The sequence below is a fragment of the Lactuca saligna genome, chromosome 1 (assembly GCF_052625555.1).
Source record: "Lactuca saligna cultivar CGN05327 chromosome 1, ASM5262555v1, whole genome shotgun sequence".
NCBI classification, from domain to species: Eukaryota; Viridiplantae; Streptophyta; class Magnoliopsida; order Asterales; family Asteraceae; genus Lactuca; species Lactuca saligna.
In genome coordinates this window covers 99,182,623-99,204,377 of record NC_136417.1, presented here as the reverse complement: position 1 = coordinate 99,204,377, position 21,755 = coordinate 99,182,623, and the positions used below count along the sequence as shown (strand labels likewise).

General features: G+C 35.6%; 1 protein-coding gene across 1 annotated transcript; it reads right to left on the bottom strand.

Moving 5' to 3' along the window:
- Positions 1-8,581: 8,581 nt before the first annotated feature.
- On the bottom strand, positions 8,582-10,932 carry LOC145010067 (uncharacterized). Its single transcript, XM_078968658.1, has 4 exons — positions 10,413-10,932; positions 9,206-10,366; positions 8,916-9,120; positions 8,582-8,837 (listed from the first exon to the last, which is right to left on the bottom strand). The coding sequence occupies exons 1-4, from the start codon at positions 10,930-10,932 to the stop codon at positions 8,582-8,584; spliced, it is 2,142 nt and encodes a 713-aa protein (XP_078824784.1).
- Positions 10,933-21,755: the final 10,823 nt, after the last annotated feature.

The following is a 21,755-nucleotide window of genomic DNA, read 5'->3' as shown; positions in this document are numbered from 1 at the left end:
TCTGGCTTTCATTAGGGAAATGATTCCAGAATTCACTCGACGTTTGTCCCCATACACCATAAACGAATCTTTTCCAGGTGGGTTTACTTTAACTATCTTCTTCTTGCATAAAATTTTGGCATCATTGGCACTAAGCCAATCCATTCCCAACACGATGTCGAAACCATTAAGTTCGATAGGTAATAATTCTTCATGAAACTCATTCCCATTAAGGTCGATTAAGATGTTTTTCACACGATGGCTAACAGGTACAAACTTGCCACTAGCAACTTCGACTAATAAAGCATTATCTAGTTTATCAACAGGCAAAGCTAGTTTTCTACCAAATTCATGCGATATAAAGGAGTAGTTGGCTCCAGAATCAAATAAAATTCGGGCAGGCAATGTGTTTACGAGAAAGGTACCTGAAGCGACATCAGCTTCATCTTTAGCAGCTTCCAGTGTCATCTGGAATGCTCTCGCCTTTGTCTTTGGTGGAATGTTGGGCTTAGCTGCCTCCTTCTTCTTCGGACAGTCTTTCAAAATGTGCGCCTCTTCATTACAACCAAAACACATCCTTTTGTTGTTCGGGCATTCATTGGCAAAATGCCCAACCTTCCCACACTTGTAGCAGGTTACATCCTCGCTACATTTCCCAAAGTGTTTTTTCTTACACTTATCACACCACTTCGCTTCGCCTCCTTTTCCTCCAAACTTTTTCGAATCAGATTTCGAAAATTTGCTTTTCTTACCGAAACCAGATGTTCCCTCAAACTTTCTCTTCTCACCAACCTCAACCTTGTTGGTGGTTCTCCCCTTAATCATGTTCTCAACAAACTTGGCAGCCCAGATAGCTGCCTCTAGAGTATGTGTCTGACGTACTAGCACCTCGTACTCCCATGGGAGTCCCTTCGCATACCGGTCCACCATTTTCAGCTCGTCTGGAATGATATGCAAGGCAAACTCCATCTTATCAGTGAAGTTATTGGTGTATTCATCAACTGACATGCTGCCTTTCGTCAATGTCAGAAACTTGTTCTCTAGTTCCAATAGATTTTGAGCCGAGCAGAACTTGCGCTTGAACTGCACCAAGAACTCTGCCCATGTCAATTGCAGTGGCTCATTTGGGCTTAAAGTCTTCCCTAGAGTGTTCCACCAACGAACGGCTCCACCTTGGAACTGACGTACTGCATAGATAGTCTGTAACTTGCCTCTGCAGCCACAAGTCATGAAGGCTAACTCCATTTCAGAGATCCAATCCATCACTCCTATCGGATCCTCCTTTCCAATGAAGGTCGATGGTTTGCAAGTTAGAAAGTCCTTGTACTTGCATCCCATTCCATCATTCCTTCCATCATGGTTGTCTCGCCTAACTATCGGTGGGTTGGCTTGACCAACAGACCCAATGAAGTTTCCACCTTCCGAGTGCCCTTCATTTAATTCAGGCTCTTCCACACGAATGGACAGTTCTTCACGATTATGTTGAAGCAACCGTATAGTTTCATCCATCTGACGATCCAGCATTGTTTCAATCATCATTTGCACACCATCCATGGTTATTGGGTCAGGTGCTGCTGCTACGACAGGTCTTTGCTCAATCACTGGTGGTTGATTCCTGTTTTCGTCAGCATTTCCAACTCCACTTCTTGTTCTCACCATTTTTGATCTACACACCGAATAAGGTGAAATTAGATCCTCATTCACGATAGATATTCAAATCATCCTTTTCACTCCGAAATGTTTACATGCTAGTTCTAATATCGTAGACGTACGCTTAGAATTCTACACACATAAAGTTTCTAGATGCGGTCGGCAATAGACCATAGATCCGAACAAATAATATCATATACGGCAACATATAACATTTAGCACATAAAGCATTTTAGGAAACTTTCCTAAAATAAACTAGTGCTTGTGTCTAAAATATAACAGACACACATCTCAAAATTCCACTTAGCATTCTAAGTTTAAGTCTAGAAATCCTACAAATTCCTAGTTCGCTTAAACTAATGCTCTGATACCAACTGTGACATCCCCAAAATCTCGGCCAGAAAAGACCGATTTTCATTTATGCTTTTAAAATAATTTCAGAGTAAATCCTTTTGATTTGAAAAAGTTGCGGAATTTGTTCCCAAAAACAAAACATGATAAAACAATGTTTACCAAAGCATTTCATAAAAGAAATGTATTTTTCATTATATAATCAAAACTCGGGGTGTCATGTTCCGATACAGACCAATAAGCATAAACGATAACATTACAAGTCATTCAACAGATATATACATATACAGACTTGTAAACAAAACAACTTGATGGTTCATCCAGTTTATGCCATTGCGCCACTTCCTGTAATGCAAATAAAACTGAGTGGGTCAGGCTTGGGAGCCTGGTGAGCATATAGGGTTTTCAACCCACAATAAATAATTAAATTAATTATTATCAACCGAAAATAACTCAGTTACCCATTCCCGTTATTCTCACTTTACGTCCCTAAAATAACTAACACAAGGAACCTAATCTAAGAATATTTTCATCGGGGTGACAACACATGCTGCGGGGGTTCCTCAGCAGTATAAGTCAAATAAGGCAACCATGAGGGGGATGAAATACAGCGAATGAACACCCAAGTTCATTAACACCTACAGGTTATGAGCCTGCTAGTGTTCTACTGGACTGTCTAGAAAAGTCTGTGGTCGTCATCTAAATTCCGCTAGATGACTGGATCAAAACAACAACGAGGCCTCTCATCTGTTTATTACACACCAACTATCTACCCATGTTCTATCCAACATATTAGTAGATAAAAACATACATTTTTATACATATTTTCAAAACCTGTATAGCACGCTTGATCAATACATTTTCCATATAATAGATGAGCCATACACACATAACACGTATTTCATATAGAAATAATCAGATCTGTAAGATAGAAGAAAGTGAATATACATCCACACACATAACAACAAAATATACACATAATGCGTATCTCGTATAAAATACTTCATAATTATACGTTAGGAGAAAGTAACAACACACTCACACATATAAACAACAATATACTTAATACACTCAAACCATACTTGTATTATTATTGTGTTTATAAAAGGTAGTATACACTCACTTGATCAGAAAATGATCGGACAACACTACGACTCGCAAAAGTAGTAATCCTCAGTAGATCTGGAAGATCTCTACAAAAATCGAACTTCTCGCGGGCAGAGCTTCGGCTCGGAAACCGCACTTCTCGGGATCTTCGGGATCTCGGGACTTGCTTCGGGACTCGGGAATATTACCGGGGCTTCGGGGTATTTCTGGCATGCAAATCGAGGAAAAATGGGAGAGAGAATGGAGAAAAATAGCAAAGAAACCGGCTGTCCTCGCATCCTATATATAGGAGGCTGGAGCCTCAATTACGCAGGGCGTACGCCTGTACGCGGGGGCGTACGGGCGTCCGAAATTATCACTGCATGCGTCATCCGAAGTGTCGACACTCTCGGCGTATGTGGGGCCTACACGAGTACGCGGGACGTACTCCGGATGAGCCCGGTGACTCGCCTTCGGATAAGGCCGGAATTAATAATGAAATTTAATTATTAATTAATTAATAAACTTCGGAAATTCATATCTTCTTCATACGAACTCCGTTTTCGACGTTCTTTATATCCATGCGAAGGTGGGACTACGCTCTACAACTTTCGTTTAGACTCCGTCGGCTAATTTTGACTTTATTTTTATTATTTATTTTTAATAGGCCGGGACAGAAAATTTCGTTATAAATTCATAACTTCTTCGTTTGACGTCCGTTCTCGCCTAACTTTTTATCGTTTTGATACTAACAACGAGATATTCGATTCTCGTTTAGATCACTAAGGCTAACTATTGCTCTAACGTAACTTTCACTTTTTACGTCATTCAGCGTTGCGAAACTTCGACAGGTCATAACTTCTTCGTTATAACTCGGATTTCGGCATTCTTTATATCTTCGGAAACCTTGTTTCAACTACTACAACATTATCTAAAGATATCTAGTTTATTTTACACTTAAATTTTGACGCTTATTTTTATTCTTAATTAATCAAACCACATAATTAAGCAATTAAGCACAAAACACATAATACTCAAATAATACATTTCTATTATTTCAAAATGGGTTACAAAGGTTAACCTAGACTATTACATTGCTAAAAATGGCAAGCCCAGAAACACAGGCGTTACACAAGAAGAACAGAAATTAGGGAAAGAAATTCGACCTTAGATTGCTCAAGTTCACTGAAATGTTGTTGTGGTCGGAATTGCCCTCAATAAACTCGATGGCAACCGGTAATTAGGGTGGGTCACCGGTAATCAAGGTCGATCACCGTTAAAGTGGCTCCCGGCGTTCGGAATCGTAATGGGGTGCAGATGGCCCAGGTAGTCGGAGTTCTTTGAGAGATACAACGATAGAAGGAAAGAAGGGTCGATTGGGGGGTTATCTGACGCAACTCAACAACGGCGACGGACAATAGTGGCGACATGAGGGTTTTAGCGGCGACATAGGGGTCTTAGGAGGTTACAACCGTAGGATTGAATAATGATCGAACGGACGGGGATTATTTCACGCGGATCGCCACTGTGTTAGCAATAGCGGCAACACCTTTAGCGGCGACAAAGGTCTTAGCGGCGACACCCCTGGAGGGAAAAGAAAGCGCGTGTTTTAGGAGTTTTGAACCGTAGGATTGAATAGTGATCGAATGGACGGGGATTATTTCACGCGGATCGCTACTGTGTTAGCAATAACGGCGACATGTAACGCGTCAATTACATGTCGCCGCTATTGCTTGACGTCGTCGCTAAAGGTGTCACTGCTATTGCTAAGATTTCTTGTAGTGACACCTACATCGCGAAGATTGGTAAATGTTTCAACTAGCAGATCTTTAGAAGATATGACACTATCTCAAATCTGAGCGCTTATCGAAAAATTGCTATAGAGTCGAAACATTCCGTGAATGAAGATGAGTGGTATCTTCATCAAGCAAGCGCATAATGGATGTAAATTATCCTATCTCTAAGCCCATATTTCGGAACTTACGAAAGTTGTTATGTTATGTGACATCCCCTATTTTCCATAATCGAAAAAAACTTTTCTTTACGCTTTCAAAATCATAAATCTTTTATTAGCGGAAATTCCCTGTATATTACAATTCTTTTGAGTATAAATTATTCTCTCAAATTTATAAAAACTCTAAAGATGTTATAACCGATACACAACATATGTTACAGCGTAAAGACCTAACAGTCTTGAACACTATTGTCTTATTGTAAAATCCATAGAGTAGTCACTCTTGAAAATATTTGAGAAATATACGAAATTTATAACTCTTTTATATATAACTTTTATTTGAAGTTATAATAAATATTCTATTAACTACAAAATTAAAGAGCATGATTGTACATGACATGCCCTTCTCGAGCTGTCTCATTGTATGTCATATTTGACATATATAGGCGCACATACATAAAACGTATAAAGAAAGTATAGCAAATTTAGGTACTAAAGTGGTAGAAAAACATTACAGTGGAGCAAAAAATATGGTATAAGATAACTGGAGGCCCATTTTGAAATTATTGGTATATGCTTTACAACATACCGGAAGAAAAGCATAGAATCATGCAAAGGTGGCATTTTATTCTCTCTCCATTCGTGAACGTTGGATTGTAGCTGTAGAAGCACCAACCGCAACATATGAACAGCTATCAGTCAACAACTGCCAACCTACGTGGGTTTAACGATGATTATGTCTTATAGTGGAGCCTAAAGGACTGCCGCACAATTGTGACACATACCAATTAGGGTAATACACAAAATAGGTGTTTTTGTTTTTATTCTAAACATCAATAAGATTTTATAAAAGAAAGTTTTCTTTGGTTTAAATAAATGTGGGAATCATGTTTAACCTTAAAAATTTATTAGGAGTGTGTTTTCTATATGATTATTTTGGTATTATTATTTAATTTTGGACTATAATCAAATTTTAGTGTTTGTTTAAAATAATTTTGTTTGTGCATAGGAGTATCGGGATGGATGAAATAATCAAGTTTAGATGATCAGATTAGGATAACCTTCAACAAAACTATCATCATGGAAAAAAAAACATATGATAAAATAAAATGGATAACCGTTTCCAAAAACAACCTTGTCTTTGCCATGATAAGGAGCGGATGAGTCAAGATTAATCGAAGAAGGAGCCATGTGGGCGGTCGCACCTGAATCTACGTACCAATCCGCAGAAGATTCATTAATCGTGCAATCCGCATGAAAGGCTTGAGCGAGGTTGGCGGCAGAATGAGATGACCGGTGAGCATAGGTGCTGAGATCTGGACATGCATTCGCATAATGACCATCCGTGCGACATAGCTAGCAGTGAGGAGGTCGTCGACCAGACCGCCCTCTACCTCGATTTGAAGAGTTTCCACGGTTGTTTGATTGACCGGATCGGCCCCTTCCACGAGAGGTATTTGCAGTAAAAGCAGCAGGGGGAGGTGTCGATTTATGCAAGGAGGAGAGAAAGAGCTCGTGGCCTTCAGCATGAGTGACCAAATCACGAAATAGAGGACGCGTAGGGAGAGCACGATGGGCAGTGGAAAATGTCTCGAAGATCGGTCCCAAACCACACAAGAACCAGTGATTTTTATCATCGTTAGAAACTGGTTTTCCAATGGCCTGTAACTGATCACAAATAGTCTTAAATTGCTTAGCATAATCAGAGACAGAGAGATTACCCTTCTTAAGTTGACTTAAAGAATCTTTAAGATTCTGGGATCGTTCCTGGGAATCGTGGCTATAGGCAGATTCCAAAGTAGTCCACACTTCACAGGGGGTGGAAAGACTGAGAACTTCCGCCATGGATTCTTCAGAAATGGACGATTGAAGGATCAAAAGAACCTTTTGATCGAGGTCCACCCAAGCATCATGGGCTGGGTTGGGAACTGCTTTTCCGTCAACGATGGTGGTGGATGGCGGGATGGTAGAGGAACCATCGACATGACTCATCCATTTTTGATGAAGAAGAAGAGGTGTAATCTGATTCTTCCAGAGGATGTAATTAGAAGAATATAGCTTGATGGTCAGCATGTGAATGAGGGTATTGAGAGAGAAGGTATTTTCAGAGGAGCCCATCGTTGATTTCAAAGAGGAGAGGAGGGGCGATTAGGGTTAGGAACGTGAGATGGCTGATACCATGTGAGAAAGTGATAATTGTTCACCTTACGTGTTATTAATCAATAATGTGTGCTTATACAAAATACAACAAGAATATAGGAGATATACATGGAATATTGTAAACTAATTAAAATAAACAAATAATCTAATTATGTATGAGATTTATCTCCAATAAATGGGCATACCCCTCTTTTAATCATAAAATAAAGATCTTTTATAACTAATATATTCATACAAAAAATTGCTATGATTATAGAATATAATTTGTAATTATCTATTGATATACGGGAAGATAAAACAAAGGTTGTCAAATTTGGGATCTTTCGTAGGATCGTTTTTGGATTTGTAAGATTGGAATCGTAAGATCAGGATCGGGATCCTAAGATTCGACAAAAATAAAATATAATTTTAATTTTAATTTTTAATCATGAAAAATATTTCAAACAATCACGTTTTCGTTCAAAAGTTATAAAAATTCAAAATATAACTCATAAGTCACAACACAAAATGATAAATACTAAAAAACAAAGTCGTAGAAAAAAACTTCATTTGCAAAAAAAATAAAATAAATAAATAAATAAATAAAATAAATAAATAAAATCAAGGGAAGGTAGGACCGGATCGGATCTCGATCATACGATCCTACCTATGAACTTACGATTCTACCTACGATCCAACCCCAAATACGATCCACTTACGATCCAGATCGTTTTCATACATTGGATCGTAGAGTTAAGATCTTGATTTTAACAGCCATGAAATCAACATTGCTTGGATTGATATAAAATAAAATTTTAAATATTAAATTCAATAAAACGGAAGCATAATTTTTTTAATCATTCTTTCCAATAATTATTAATATAAATGAAATTTGTTAGGCTCCACCACAAATGTTGAAGTTATAATTGTTAAAAATTAAGAATGCAAAAACAGATAAAACGTTAGGTTAGAGGGAGTGATGTGAGACTCTCTAATTTTGTCACACTTCACTTCCATAAACAAGAAATGATATCATGAAAGAGAGAGAGACAAATGATGTTAATGCAATAAAATATGCGGCACAACCAATGTTTTAGAACCCGGGTTTTTAGTTGATCCGGTGTGTTGACCAGTTCACGGGTCAACCGGTTCAACCACCGGGTCAACCCGGTTTATGGCATTTTTTTAATTTTCATATATTTTTGCTTTCCTCCATACTACATAGACATATAATACCAATAATTTGATGTCAACAAAGTTTAATCTAAACAAAAAAAACAATCTTAACACAACAAACAACCGCATAGAGTATTAATAACATGTTATAGATCAATCTTAACACAACAAACAACAACATAAAGTATAAATAACAAAAGAAAACATAGTTGTAGACAAATCCAAACACATTACGACCAAACCAAATCATGGATCTTGAGAAATTGGAGTATTATAAGCATCGATCTCGCGGTCACTTAGTAACTGAAATTCACTATCAACTTCATGATCAACATGGTCACCTTGTGATTCAGAAGCCGGTTCATGCTCTTGCTCATCAATCATATTTTCCAAATCATCATAATTAAGTTCTCCTTCCCGCTCTTCTTCAACCACCCAAAATCCCGTCTTATCAATATTTTCATAGTCAACAGGATCGTAAGACCTCATACCAACCTTGAATCTACAAAAAACATTCAAAAAGATCTCAAATATAACTTGGTCATTTTATAGCATAGTATATCTTAGCAAGTTACCATACCTATTTTGTAAACGCAAGTTGTAATGAACAAATACATGATCATTTAGCCTTTGATGTTCCAATCTCTTCCTCCGTTTCGTGTGAATCCTTTTAAATACACTCCAGTTACGTTCGCAACCGGAAGAAGATGCCGTTTGACTTAATATTCTAATAGCAAACTTTTGCAAAACCGGAATATCTCTGCCAAATAACTTCCACCACTCATCTACAAATGATATAGTTAGCAAAAAAATATATTAGAAAATACAATATTTTATATATAATAATGACACATTAAGTTTAAATCATACCTGAACGAGTAAGATTACGAGAAGCAACGACACTAGATCTACCAAAGGTACCTTCAGCATCACGAAACCTCCCTAAATTCAAGGTAATATTTAACACATCATCACCTTTAAAAGTCTTCTCAACCATTTCAATAACGCCTTGAAACACCTCATTCTTCTTACAAAGATTTGCATGATCATATTGGAAAACAGGATTCAACCAATAAGCCGCACAATAAATACTTTTTCTTAACATCCTATCCCAATGGCTATCAATTATGTTAGTGTAAGGCCTATATAATTCCTTCTTCTTCTTAAACAATTCCTTAATCCCTCTTCTTGCCTGACGCATTCCCTCGTAAACATAACCAATTGCATGTTTTTCATTCGAATCACACAACCGCAAAAGCTTTAACAAAGGAGTCATTACTTTCACTGTAATCAAACAATTCTTCCAAAAGATTTCATTCAAGACAATGTGTTTACATTCAACTGCATTTCCCACTTTCAACATCTTCTTAAACTCATTAGATATGACCATTGCTTGTAAATGTTCTTTATGGTCATACAAACTTTGCAATGCAATGAACACGGTACCAAACCGAGTAGCACCTGGACGGATAATTTCTTTCCAACCGGGTCTTTTTCTTAACCAATCCAACGGCCACTTATGATTATAAACAAAAATAGTAACCCTCGATGCAAGAATGACCAAACTTTTCACATAATCCAATTCTAAAAGATCCTTTAATACAAGATTAAGACAATGCGCTGCACATGGAGACCAAGTAATAGAAGGATATCTTTCACATAACTTAGTACCAGCAAGCTTGTAATTAGCAGCATTATCAGTTACCATTTGAACCACATTTTTTTCTCCTATCATTTCAACAATCTCAGCAAACAAATTACACAAATTTGTAGCACCGCTCTCTATATCAGATGCATCAACAAATTTAAGAAATGATATCCCTTTCAGACAATAAACCAAGAAATTAATCGATTGTCGTTGTGAAACATCCCTCCACCCATCACTCATAATTGTGCAACCTGTATCAACCCATTGACTTCTTAACGAATCAATTATCAATGAAACTGACTTTTTTGCATCTGTCAGTAAATTAATCCTCAGAGCATGATAATTAGGTGCTTTGTACCCATAACCAATACTTGCTATTTTATCTGACATAAGTTGAAAAAAGGAGAATTGCAAGCATTCATAGGATACATGCATCATAAAACCACATAGCAATAGCTAAATCCACATCATGTATTTTTGCCTTACTTTGCATTGTAGATTTAATAGTGGGTTGGGAAGGATCATTTATACATTTTGTAAAAAATGGATGCAAGTTTGAAGTAGATTTCCTTTTACCCTTTTTCACAGTTGACATTTCTATTTCCCCCATCTCTTCATCATCATCCAAGATAGTAACACTAGTGGTGCGTTTTTCTTTTTCTTTTTGGGCAGTCTCTTTCAACTTTCCTTGTATTGTAAACCACACTTCTGGACTAACTTTTGGGCATGCTACTACCTCACCTTTAATACCAACAAGATGTTTCTTAACCCTGTTTATTCCACCACCACCTATAACTTTTTGACAAAAGTTACATATCCATGCCTTTTTCCCCTTCTCATCAATGACTTGAGTAACATGTCCCCATGCTATATCCGTCTTTGTTCGTACATTTGATTGAACCGAAGAATGGGATTGAGCTTGCAATGGTTGTTCTTCTCTTGATTCCATATCTAACTGCATTGAAAAGTAATTTTATAATCAATAGACATATGTCAATTGGATCCTAATTTCATAATCTACATAATCAAAACCTTGAAACAATGACCAATTAACAATAAATGAAATGTAAACTAACCAAATTTGTCACAAAATCTTGAAACAATGATAATTAACAATATATGAACTATAATTGATTTCACCTGTAATTGATAATTAAGAATAAATAAACTAACAAAATCTATCACCTGTAATTGATATTAACAATAAATGAACTTAAATTCACCTGATTTTAAAGTCAATTAGAGAAGAAAAGAAAATTAGAGAAGAAAATAAAACAAATCTAGCAACTGATTATATAGTCAATTGATTTCAGTCTGTCACAACCAAAAGAAAACTAACTTCATAACAGCTAATCAAAAGAACGGAAGTCTCTACAGCTAATCAAAAAAAAAAAAAAAAAAAGGAAATCATTGCATTGCAGTTGCTGTTGAGGTCGACCCGGTCAGTACTGCATTGGGTTTAGGTGGAGAAGGAACAACCAACTAACCAAGACACTTCTCAAAAACCAGTCGATGTAGCAGCAAAAAAAAAAAAAAGAAAAGAAAGGAATCGGAAACTCACCTGGAGGCGGCTGGAGAAGAATGCAAGTCACCGGAGAATGAAGTCGGCGGAGAATGAAGTCGCTGGAGAATGGAGGCGACTTGCTGCTTTCGTTTGCGACGTGCTGCTTTCGTTTCCCAGAGAAGAACGAAGAACGGAAGTCTATTTTGTGGCCTGAAGCGATACAAGATACTCAACTAATTAAGCAAGCCCTAATAAACGGGCCAACCCGGTTTTTACCGGTTCACAATACCTGGTTCAACCGCGGTTCATGGTAAACCCGGCCGGTTCAATCCGGTCGGTATTTTTACAAAAGCCCGGTCTCGATTAACCTGTCTTCTATCCCGGGTCACGGTTCAACCGGCCGGGTCGACCCGGGTTTTAAAACATTGGGCACAACCCAAATCGCATACTGGATTGGAGGGATGATGTTCATTGCAATAAAAATAAAATAGGCTGCATACTTGCATAGGCTCTTAGTGCACTCAAACTTTCTTTGATCTTAAAAGCTTAGAGCCATCTCCAATGAATAAGATGTTAAATCTCAAATGTCTTCTTTTTATTTTTTAATCAAACTTAATAATTAAAGAAAAAAGAATATCATGTTTATTGTATAAAAACCATTTTCAAGTTTCAATTTTTGTATCTTTTTCCTTTTTATTTAATAATATTTTTTTATTTACCTAATCATATTTAACTTTTAAGACTTTATTATTTTTTACTCTAAATTTAATAGCACTTAATTTAATTATATATATTATAAAAATATTATTCTATTTAGTATTATTTAAGTATTTTTTTTATAATAACATTTTTTTATTATATAATAACATTTCTTTTAAATGGCTAATGCGGACCACCATCATACCTCCCTATATATTCATATAGAACTTGAGATTTTATTGTTGTTATTGTTTAGTTTTATAATTCTATATGTGCTTAAAACGAAAAATTAGATCAAAATATTTTATATAGTATATCACAAAGATAATAATAAATGACTTGATTAATTATTTTTAATTATCAATATCAATAATCAGTAAGTGTTTTAATCAAAAAAATTTAAATATAATTATTTTATTAGGAACCAACATCTGAACTGTGTTTTTCAAAGTCTGTCCAGCAAAAATAAAAGACGAATGATGTGCCACAACAACCAAGCAAACACGTGCACGCTGCCACGAACATAAATCATCGACCCAAAACGCGGAACAGTTGTGCAAGGTTCTACTTCAGGAACTTTCATAATAGCCCCTAGTTTTTGAATGAAATGACAGTCTATGCCAATTTGGTTCCTCTATTAAGATTACTAACAATTTATAATGTCATTACACCGACGTAAATTTTATCATTGATCAATGGTAAATTTTTTTTTTATAAATTATCTCAATATAAGAGATTATCAGAATACAAAATTTGACCAATTGTTTTGTTTTTCCATACAACGTACTAAACAAATTTACATAATCTAATAAATAATCTTAATCCACAATTTTGAATTCTATAAAAATGTAATCAAATTCTCTAATATCGATCAAAAAATTAAAGGTGCGTTTGGTTATGAAAAACTGTTTTCATTTCCTAAGAAAATGTTTTCAGAAAACATAGTTGAATTTTCATTTTCAGTTTTTAATGAAAACACGTTTGGTTGGAACAGTGGAGGTTTCATTTTTTATTTTAGAAATTTGAAAAAATTTGGAAAACTGTAAAACTCACTTTTCTAACTTATATACAGTTTGGAAAACTGAATATTTTCATTTTGTTAGAAAACTTTGTAAAACTAAACGAACCAAACGCATTTACAAAATTTCTGTTTTTCTTGTAAAATTTTCTTAGAAAACTAGAAAATTTTCCACAACCAAACGTACCCAAACTCTTTTCATTTAATGAGTTTCAAAGTTCCCACTGCATGACGCGGATACGAATCGTATTTTACACACTTATACTACAAGATCATATGATAAATAATTACGTAGATCATACGAAAAAAAATTGAGGTCCAAACTTTGCCAAATGGTTAAAATAATAATCTCACTAAATGCGTAAGTTTTAAAATTCAATCGTTGCTAGATCTTCTATGTAATTTTAAGCATTTTTTTTAAACTAAATTCCCAAATAATAGAAGGTTTTCATCTTTAATTATTTAATTATTCTTCCCACCTTTTGAATTGCATTAAAACACTAAAATAGCAACTTTACATAACCCAAGAGGTGTAAAGTGCAAAATTCTCACAAACCTTTCCAAATCGAACGTCTATTGCAATGGCATCTTCCTATCGTTCTCATAAACATCCACTATAAATACCTTGCTTTGATTTTGCAAGAAACCTATCTCACATTTCAGGGAAACCATCCCAAAACCAAAACGTATAACATACACCACATATAGAATAAACTTAAAAAATGGATGAGAAAAATACAGATTTCTCGTTCTTTTTTAAGAGGTTAAGTGGGAAGAACAAGAAGGGAATATGGAGGAAGATGGGAAGTGTCGGGTTTCCATGGAAGAGGAGGTTCAGCTTACATTTGTGGTTAGTCGATGGTTTGCTTTTCAAGATTGTTTCGGCTGTTGAAACTGTTGTTTTGGTGTCTGAGCTCTGTGTTTATTACGTTTGTTGCGGTTGTCATATATGAATTCTCATGGTTTGAACTTCCTTCAGAAAATCGTTGCTCCTAAATACAAATATTGTCCTGTTATGGAGGATCAAGAGAGATGTGTCAATAGATAGGTAGCACAAGTTTTATTTTTTATTGTTTAATTCAATGGATTATTTACTTGGAAGAAAATTATGGAATAATAAGGTCGGTACTTTATGAAAATGTGGGTGTACAATGGAATTCGTTGGATGGCGAAAGTTGATGGAACATGGTTTTTTTTTTTTTTTTTTTTTTAATTTTTATTATTTATTATTTATTAATTTTTATTTTTTTATTTATTATTTTTTTTTATTTTACTTACTAATAATCAAAGTTTTAATTAAATGGTGAAGTTTAAAGAAACTATTATCATATTGTTAATTAATGTAACGTTTCTTTTAACATACTTCTATTTTATGTAAGTGTATTTTTTGTTTTTCATTTTACTTATTTTTACATAAAAGGTGGAAAAATACCACGTTGATTACATTAAATAATAAAAATTAAAAAATATATTATGTATTAATTGATAAAATAATTAATGTTCAGTAACAACAAAAAACAAAAACAAAAATATGAATGAAAATCAACATTATAAATATATTAAACTAATTTATAATATGAATTATATATATATATATATATATATAAGAAATGAAAGTTAGGAATAGTATCTTTTTGTGCTTTAGGTTTTTACTAGATATCTTTGGTGCATTTAACGTTTTTTGCCCTTAAATTCCAAACTTTTATATTTTTGTGTTTTGATTGAATTTTTCTGACTTTTGTTTTTGCCAAAAAAATTTAGTGAGTTTGATACTTTTAGTATTTACAGTCAAAAGTTTTTACATTTTTGATGTTTTTGCCACAAATCTTTTATGAATTTGACATTTTTCGTCCTTATACTAAAAACTTTTATATTTTGACATAAAAAGGAAACAAAACCTACTTTTGAATTTTGTCATCATATTTTCTCAACTTTGGCAACTTTAACATTATTGTCACAATATTTTTGAATTTTCTTCAGTAGTGTCCATTCTTTTGGTTGTACACTTTTGTCATCTAATTTTAGGGGCTGTCGACTTTCTCCCTTATTTGTGGTGATTTACAATTTGAGCACATATCTTTTAAAGTTTGCCGATTTTTCCTGTAATACTCCAAAAGCGGCGTAGCCGCGACCTCTTTAAGCAAATCTTGGTTTTCGTTTTCCTTGTGATGGGCCTGGAAGGGGGGGGGGACATGTCAAGTATCAGCTTGGGAATATGTTTTCTTAGGACTATGCTGGATGTACAATTCAATTTCAGTAGTCATATTTCATTTCAGTTGGAAAATGCAGTCACATGTTTGGGGTAGTATAAGCGATCAAGGAGTAGTAACTCATATCACGAGAGGAAACTTTGCGCAGAGTTCTATTACTATTAATGGGTGTCTCCACGATTTCTTATGGGCACAAACATCCCAGGTAATTCAGTCTTATGGTTCTTCATTATCCGCATATGGCCTTTTTTTCCTAGCTGCTCATTTTGTATGGGCTTTTAGTTTAATGTTTTTATTCAGTAGACGTGGTTATTGGCAAGAACTTATTGAATCCATCGTTTGGGCTCTTAATAATTTAAAAGTTGCTCCTGCTACCCAGCCGAGAGCCTTAAGCATTATACAAGGACGTGCTGTATGAGTAACCCATTACCTTCTGGGAGGAATAGTGCGCCTACATGCCTTCATCGACGTTGTTTTTCAACTGGAAGGCCAAAAGCTAACTATCAAGACTTTGGACTATCCGGATACATACTTCGTGAAATGGTTCAAGCATGTTTGTTGCCAGGGCCGACAAGATCGAGTTGGTAAGGATTAAAATATCTCTTTATATCATTTCTATGATCGATGATCATAGACGACATCTTTACCATTCTTTATAAATAGGCTATTCTATTTGTACAGATATGGTAGAGGGTTGCATTCAATCCTTGCTTGTCTATTAGTTTTCAGTTCTTTATTAGAAATTGGTTATCTTGATTCATTAGAAATTGATATGCCTAGCTGTTTTATTCTATGTGTAAAGGATCTAATTGATAGAGTAAGCACCGTAAAGTTCAATTAGCGAGGTTTTGGGCCGATACAATAATAACTGATTACTTATGTCATGATGTGAGACAAACGTTAGGAATCCACTTATGTAATAGATTCGATCCACTAAGGTATTGAGCAGCGGTGTAGGATCAGATCCGAAAGATAGTAAGTCTTTCCTTTCGAAAGTCTTTTTCAAAAATTCTATATAAATTTCTATATGATATGAAACTGAGATAGTTACCTTTCAGAAAATTGTAATGATAGGCGAAATGTCTATGTTTTATTCTTCTGAAGGTGGGAGAAAAGATAAAACTAAAATAAACCGGATTTTTAATCTAAACTCAAGATTTACGTTTGAAACTCATTTTATTAACTTCTTTTCGTTAACCCGAAAAATGGAATAGATCTACGGGAAATCTTATTCAGTTAGATACAGTAGATTCAAATGGGGTACAAAAAGAGTTGACTGTCGAGCCATATGAGGTAGGAAACTCTCAAGTACGGTTCTAAGGGAAGGAATTAACCCACCTATTCCGACCGAGGAGAACAGGCCATTTGGCAGGGGGATTCTGAAATTGCGGAGGCTTGGTTCGACCAAGCCGCTGAGTATTGGAAACAGGCTACAACACTTACTCCTGGTAATTATATTGAAGCGCATAATTGGTTGAAGATCACTAGAAGTTTCGAATAAAAGACGATACTCTTTTCTTTATTTTAGTTAATATTGAATTTCTAATTTAGATTGTTTTAGATATTTTTTTTGTTATAATTAATTGTTTATTGGCCCCATCAGTCAAATAAAATAGATCATTCCTTTGGGAAGAACCAATCAAAGAATTTATTTATATCCATTCTAAGTATTCTATTTCGTATGGTATTTCGTACGAATAAAGGATACATGGGTAGCTTACAAAATCTATTTTTTAACTGTCTTTTTTTTTCCTATTAAAAAAAAGACAATCAAACTAATCAAATAAAAAAAATACTTCAATGAATATATGAATTTTTTTAGTAATGGCTAATGGCTGCTCGCGTGATTTGAAATAGAGTAATAATACTATCTGAAAAACATGAAGCAGCTCCATCTAATAACTTTTAATTGAGATTTGAAATACACTAGGTTGCACAAAAAGTGTTTTTGTATCAATCAAAAGTCAAAAAGGGTTTTACAAGATCCAAAAGGTTCGTTGAGCGCCTCATGGGTATGTCATAATAGATCCGAACACTTGCCCCGGATTGACTTCCAGATCATAATTGCTCTAGTGAATAACTAAAGAAAATAGATAGATGGGAGATAGAAAACTAGAAGAGAAAGAAACTAATTATATAATATGTTCACAAGGAAAACATGTCCCCAAGATTTGCTTTATCCATGTCATCATTTAAGTTGCAACTTGCTATGTGGCTCCACGTGACACTAACATGGCATTTTAGGTGGAAAATGATCGCCATGTAATAGCTAGAAGGGGATTAAACAATGTCATTTTTGGGTTGTTTTGCATGTGGACTAAACGACTAGTCTACTTTACAATCATATTCCACAAAAACCCTCCTCTTATTTTCCATAATAGTCATAATTAGCCTTGTTTAATTGGAAGGGGCTTAACCAATGTCGTGTTTTGGGTTGTTTTTCATGGGGACAAAACGATTAGTCATTTCTACCTTACAACGATACCCCATTAAAACCCTCTTCTCCTTTCTTTGTAACAGTCATACTTAGCCTTGTTTTGTTATTGTTTTCAAGTAAGGTTCTTCAATTTGAATGAATTTTGGTGAAAACCCTAGTTATTCGGTTGTTGGAAGATGTAATCATCCTAATTTTTGGAAAATAAAGTTTAAAAGTAACAACAAAGGTGACTATGCAATGGATATCAATTGTCACGACATTTTCGTTTCAACTCCTCAATAATATTTAGAAGATAAAGTAGAATATTTCAACATTGAAGAGTTCACTATCGAAGATTTAAAGGATGGTCTAAATAGCAATTAAGGATACATGTGATATTATATGCGTAGGACACTTTATCAATGGGTTTACGAAAACTGGATGATGATGTGGATTACTTGATTTGTTGATGATAGTTAAACTAGTAGAGTACGATATAAGTTTATATGGATAAGCTAGTGTGACTCCATTTGACTAGATTCACGATGAAGTAGTACCCATAGGGGTTGATGAAGTACTCATATTGTCAAAAGAAGATGATGAATCAACATATTTCATTTTAGTTAGAGACAATTCCTTTGAGCATGTTCTATAAGGTGAGGTAAATCCACCTTTTAACAACAAAATTAATGATAAAAGTTTATGTAAAGTTTTTCTCATTGTTTTTTTGGAAAGGTAACTTCCCTAACGAGGGTTTCCGTGCTAATTTTCGCGCACCGACTATCCCCCGGTACAACATGAGGCAACGCCTCATGGAGTCAATGTAGGCAAACCTCCATGCCAACAAGGGCTGAGTAGTGTTAGGATTTGAACATGGGTCAATAGGTTATCCATCATATCTTCCACATGTCTTACCAAGTCACAACAACGCAAGTGGTTAACTTTTTTCTAATTGTTGAATCCAAAGGATATAAGATATGTAGTTGAATCTTAGGAATTTTTGAACAGCCATATTTTCTTCACCACGATCCTAAAAACATTGGAAGTTAATGAAACTAGTTTTAGTTATGATTTGGATCGTCAAATCAATTAAAAGAATGATTTAAAATCTAAAAAGTGGATAATGCTTATAGACTTTGGTGGAAAAAACATTATAGATTTTTAGTTTGATGTGCTAGAAAAAGGAACATGAAATAAATGAGCTTGAAGGGTCAATAAAGGAACATGAAATAAATGAGCTTGAAGGATCAATAAAGGAGCATTATGCTACATTGCGGAGTTATGGGGAAGATGTTGGATTAGGTGTCTAAGCCCATATCTATAATTGGTATGTACTTGACCCGAGAGTAGCATGGTTCATTTGGGTTGCATATCACCACAATAACTTGATAGGATGGAATTTTGAGAAGAGGTTAGGTATGATTTATTAATATATTATAAGTTCTAATATATTAATATAAAATCATATGATTAATAGTATTGATCAACAATTAATTTGGAATTAATTCAGTGATCAAAAGAGACTCATTAAACTAATAGGGACTAATTATATATATATATATATATATATATATATATATATATATATATATATATATATATATATATATATATATATGGGACTAAGCTTATGGATGAATACATAAAGAGTTAGCCCACTTGAATCATGGATCATGGATAATAAGCCCAAGTGTATGGATTAGGGTTTACCCATGACTCTTGGATTCCTACACTATTTATGACACCCTATAGCCTAAAATAGGTTGCACAAGTTCTGCTACAGTGTTTGTAACACCGTAAAAATTAAAATAATTTTTCACATTTTCAAAACACATTTTCCAAACACATTTATTAATAAAATCTCATTGTATAATATCTTTGTTTCACAAAACATTTCCCAAAATCGAAATACATAAAATCCCATATGTGTGTACAATTCATGCCGACGCCTTCCCGCAATCATCACTGGTACTTGAAACACATAACACATAACACTGTAAGCATAAAGTTTAGTGAGTTCCCCAAAATAACACTCTAACACATATATTAGCCACTCAAGGCTATAGCTCTGTTGACCCTCTAGTCAGTGTCGCAGTGGGACCCTCCAGTCTTAACTCTCTGTGGGCTCTCTAGCCCTAACTCTATGGACCCACTGGTCCTATCTAAGGAAACTCTGAATCATGCATATCACATATCACAATAACAAACATAAATAGCATATAAATACACTAGCACATAACTCAGCAGTATACTAGCACATAACTCTGTTACCATTCTAGGTAAGTATAGTGAGAAGACTCACCTTAGATGTCTTGGTAAATCTCCGACTCGGTGGAAATATGGTCTAACCTCCGCCTAATCACATAAAGTAAAATACTCTCATAAATATAACTCTCGAGACAAGAGTCAACCCTCTCTTGACACAAAGACCCCATTGGTGACCAAACCCTTAAAGTCAACAAGGTCAACGCTCAGACTTTGACCCGACTCGTCGAATGCACTTGGGTGACTCGGCGAGTCTACACGTGTCCACTATCCCTCTAGTCCTGCATGACACGTCGAGTCTTTCCCCTGCTCGACGGTTTACACCTAGCATGAATCGCGGGGCCACCCCGACTCAACTCACCGAGTCCCAATATGAACTCGGCGGGTTCCGCCTTGAACTCCAGTCCTCTAATTCCTTCTGACTTACTGAGTCATTCCCCCAAAACCGACAAGTACTCATTGAGTGAACTATGGGGAAACCCTAACCCTACTCGCCGAGTCTACTCTTAGTACTCGGCAAGTTCATGCCATGCTTGATCTCAAATGAGCACCTGAGGTCAGATCCGTTCCTCTAACTCATAGATCTAGCCTCCTAAAGCAATAAAAACACGTAAAGTTTGGATCTTGATGCCCATGCAAAGACCCAATGGCTCTATTTGAAGTAATGGCCTTAATATGCCACCCTAAGCTCATATAACCCAATGACACACCATAAAGATCAAGGGGCTTAGATCTATCGACCTCTTTGGATCCATATCAGTAGCCTCAACACAAGAAGGGACCAATTGCACTAACAATCATACTTTAAATGGGCTATAAACCCTAACTCTCAAGGATTAGCACCCAAAACTGAAGAAGGATCGAATATATACCTCAAGATGAAGTCCTTAAGCTCTGAAATCCACAGATTAGCACCCTCTTCAGTTTCCTCTTGCCTTGGTCACCTTCTTCTTGCAAAATCACCCACATAAGGATCAAAAATGGCTTTCTTTCTCTCTCAAAACGCTCACACACTATGGGGTCTCTCTCTATCAACTGGTAGTCGCAAATGAAGGCCATAAGGGCCTTTAAACAGGTCTCAAACCCCGAAAATTAGGGTTTCATTAAACAACGTGGATTCGCCGAGTCCACTAGTCAAATCATCGACTCCGCTCGTTAATCCGGATGGAAAATCGCGACACTACTCGACGAGTCTATGCATCAACTCGCCGAGTCCCTCCCAAAATCTCCAAAAATGAATGAATAAATAATGTACCTAAAAATACGGATGTTACAATTCTCCCCCACTGGAATCAGACTTCGCCCTCGAAGTCTCTTTCCATAAACAACTTTGGATGTTGCTCGTGCATCTCCAACTCTGGCTCCCAGGTCATCTCGGAACCCTTCCAATGTTGCCACTGGAACTGAACCAATCACATCACCTTGTTTCTCAAAGTCTTGATCCTTCTATCCCGAATCGCTATCGTCCTCTCAACATAGCTCATGCTTGCATCCACCTGAATGTCCTCTAATTGAACCATTGCTGACTCATCAGCGATGTACTTTCTCAACTGAGACACATGGAAGGTATTGTGAATCTGACTCAACTCCACAGGTAGCTCCAAGCGGTACGCTACCCTGCCCACCCTGGTGGTCACCCTGAAAGGGCCAATATACTGAG

What these genes read in the sequence shown, in the direction of transcription:
- LOC145010067 (XM_078968658.1), bottom strand. Translation starts at nt 10,932, where the DNA reads ATGGAATCAAGAGAAGAACAACCATTGCAAGCTCAATCCCATTCTTCG. An exon ending in TATGTGGTTTTATGATGCAT is followed by an intron (nt 10,367 to 10,412) that starts GTATCCTATGAA and finishes AACTTATGTCAG; the next exon opens with ATAAAATAGCAAGTATTGGT. An exon ending in AACTTGCGTTTACAAAATAG is followed by an intron (nt 8,838 to 8,915) that starts GTATGGTAACTT and finishes TGTTTTTTGTAG; the next exon opens with ATTCAAGGTTGGTATGAGGT.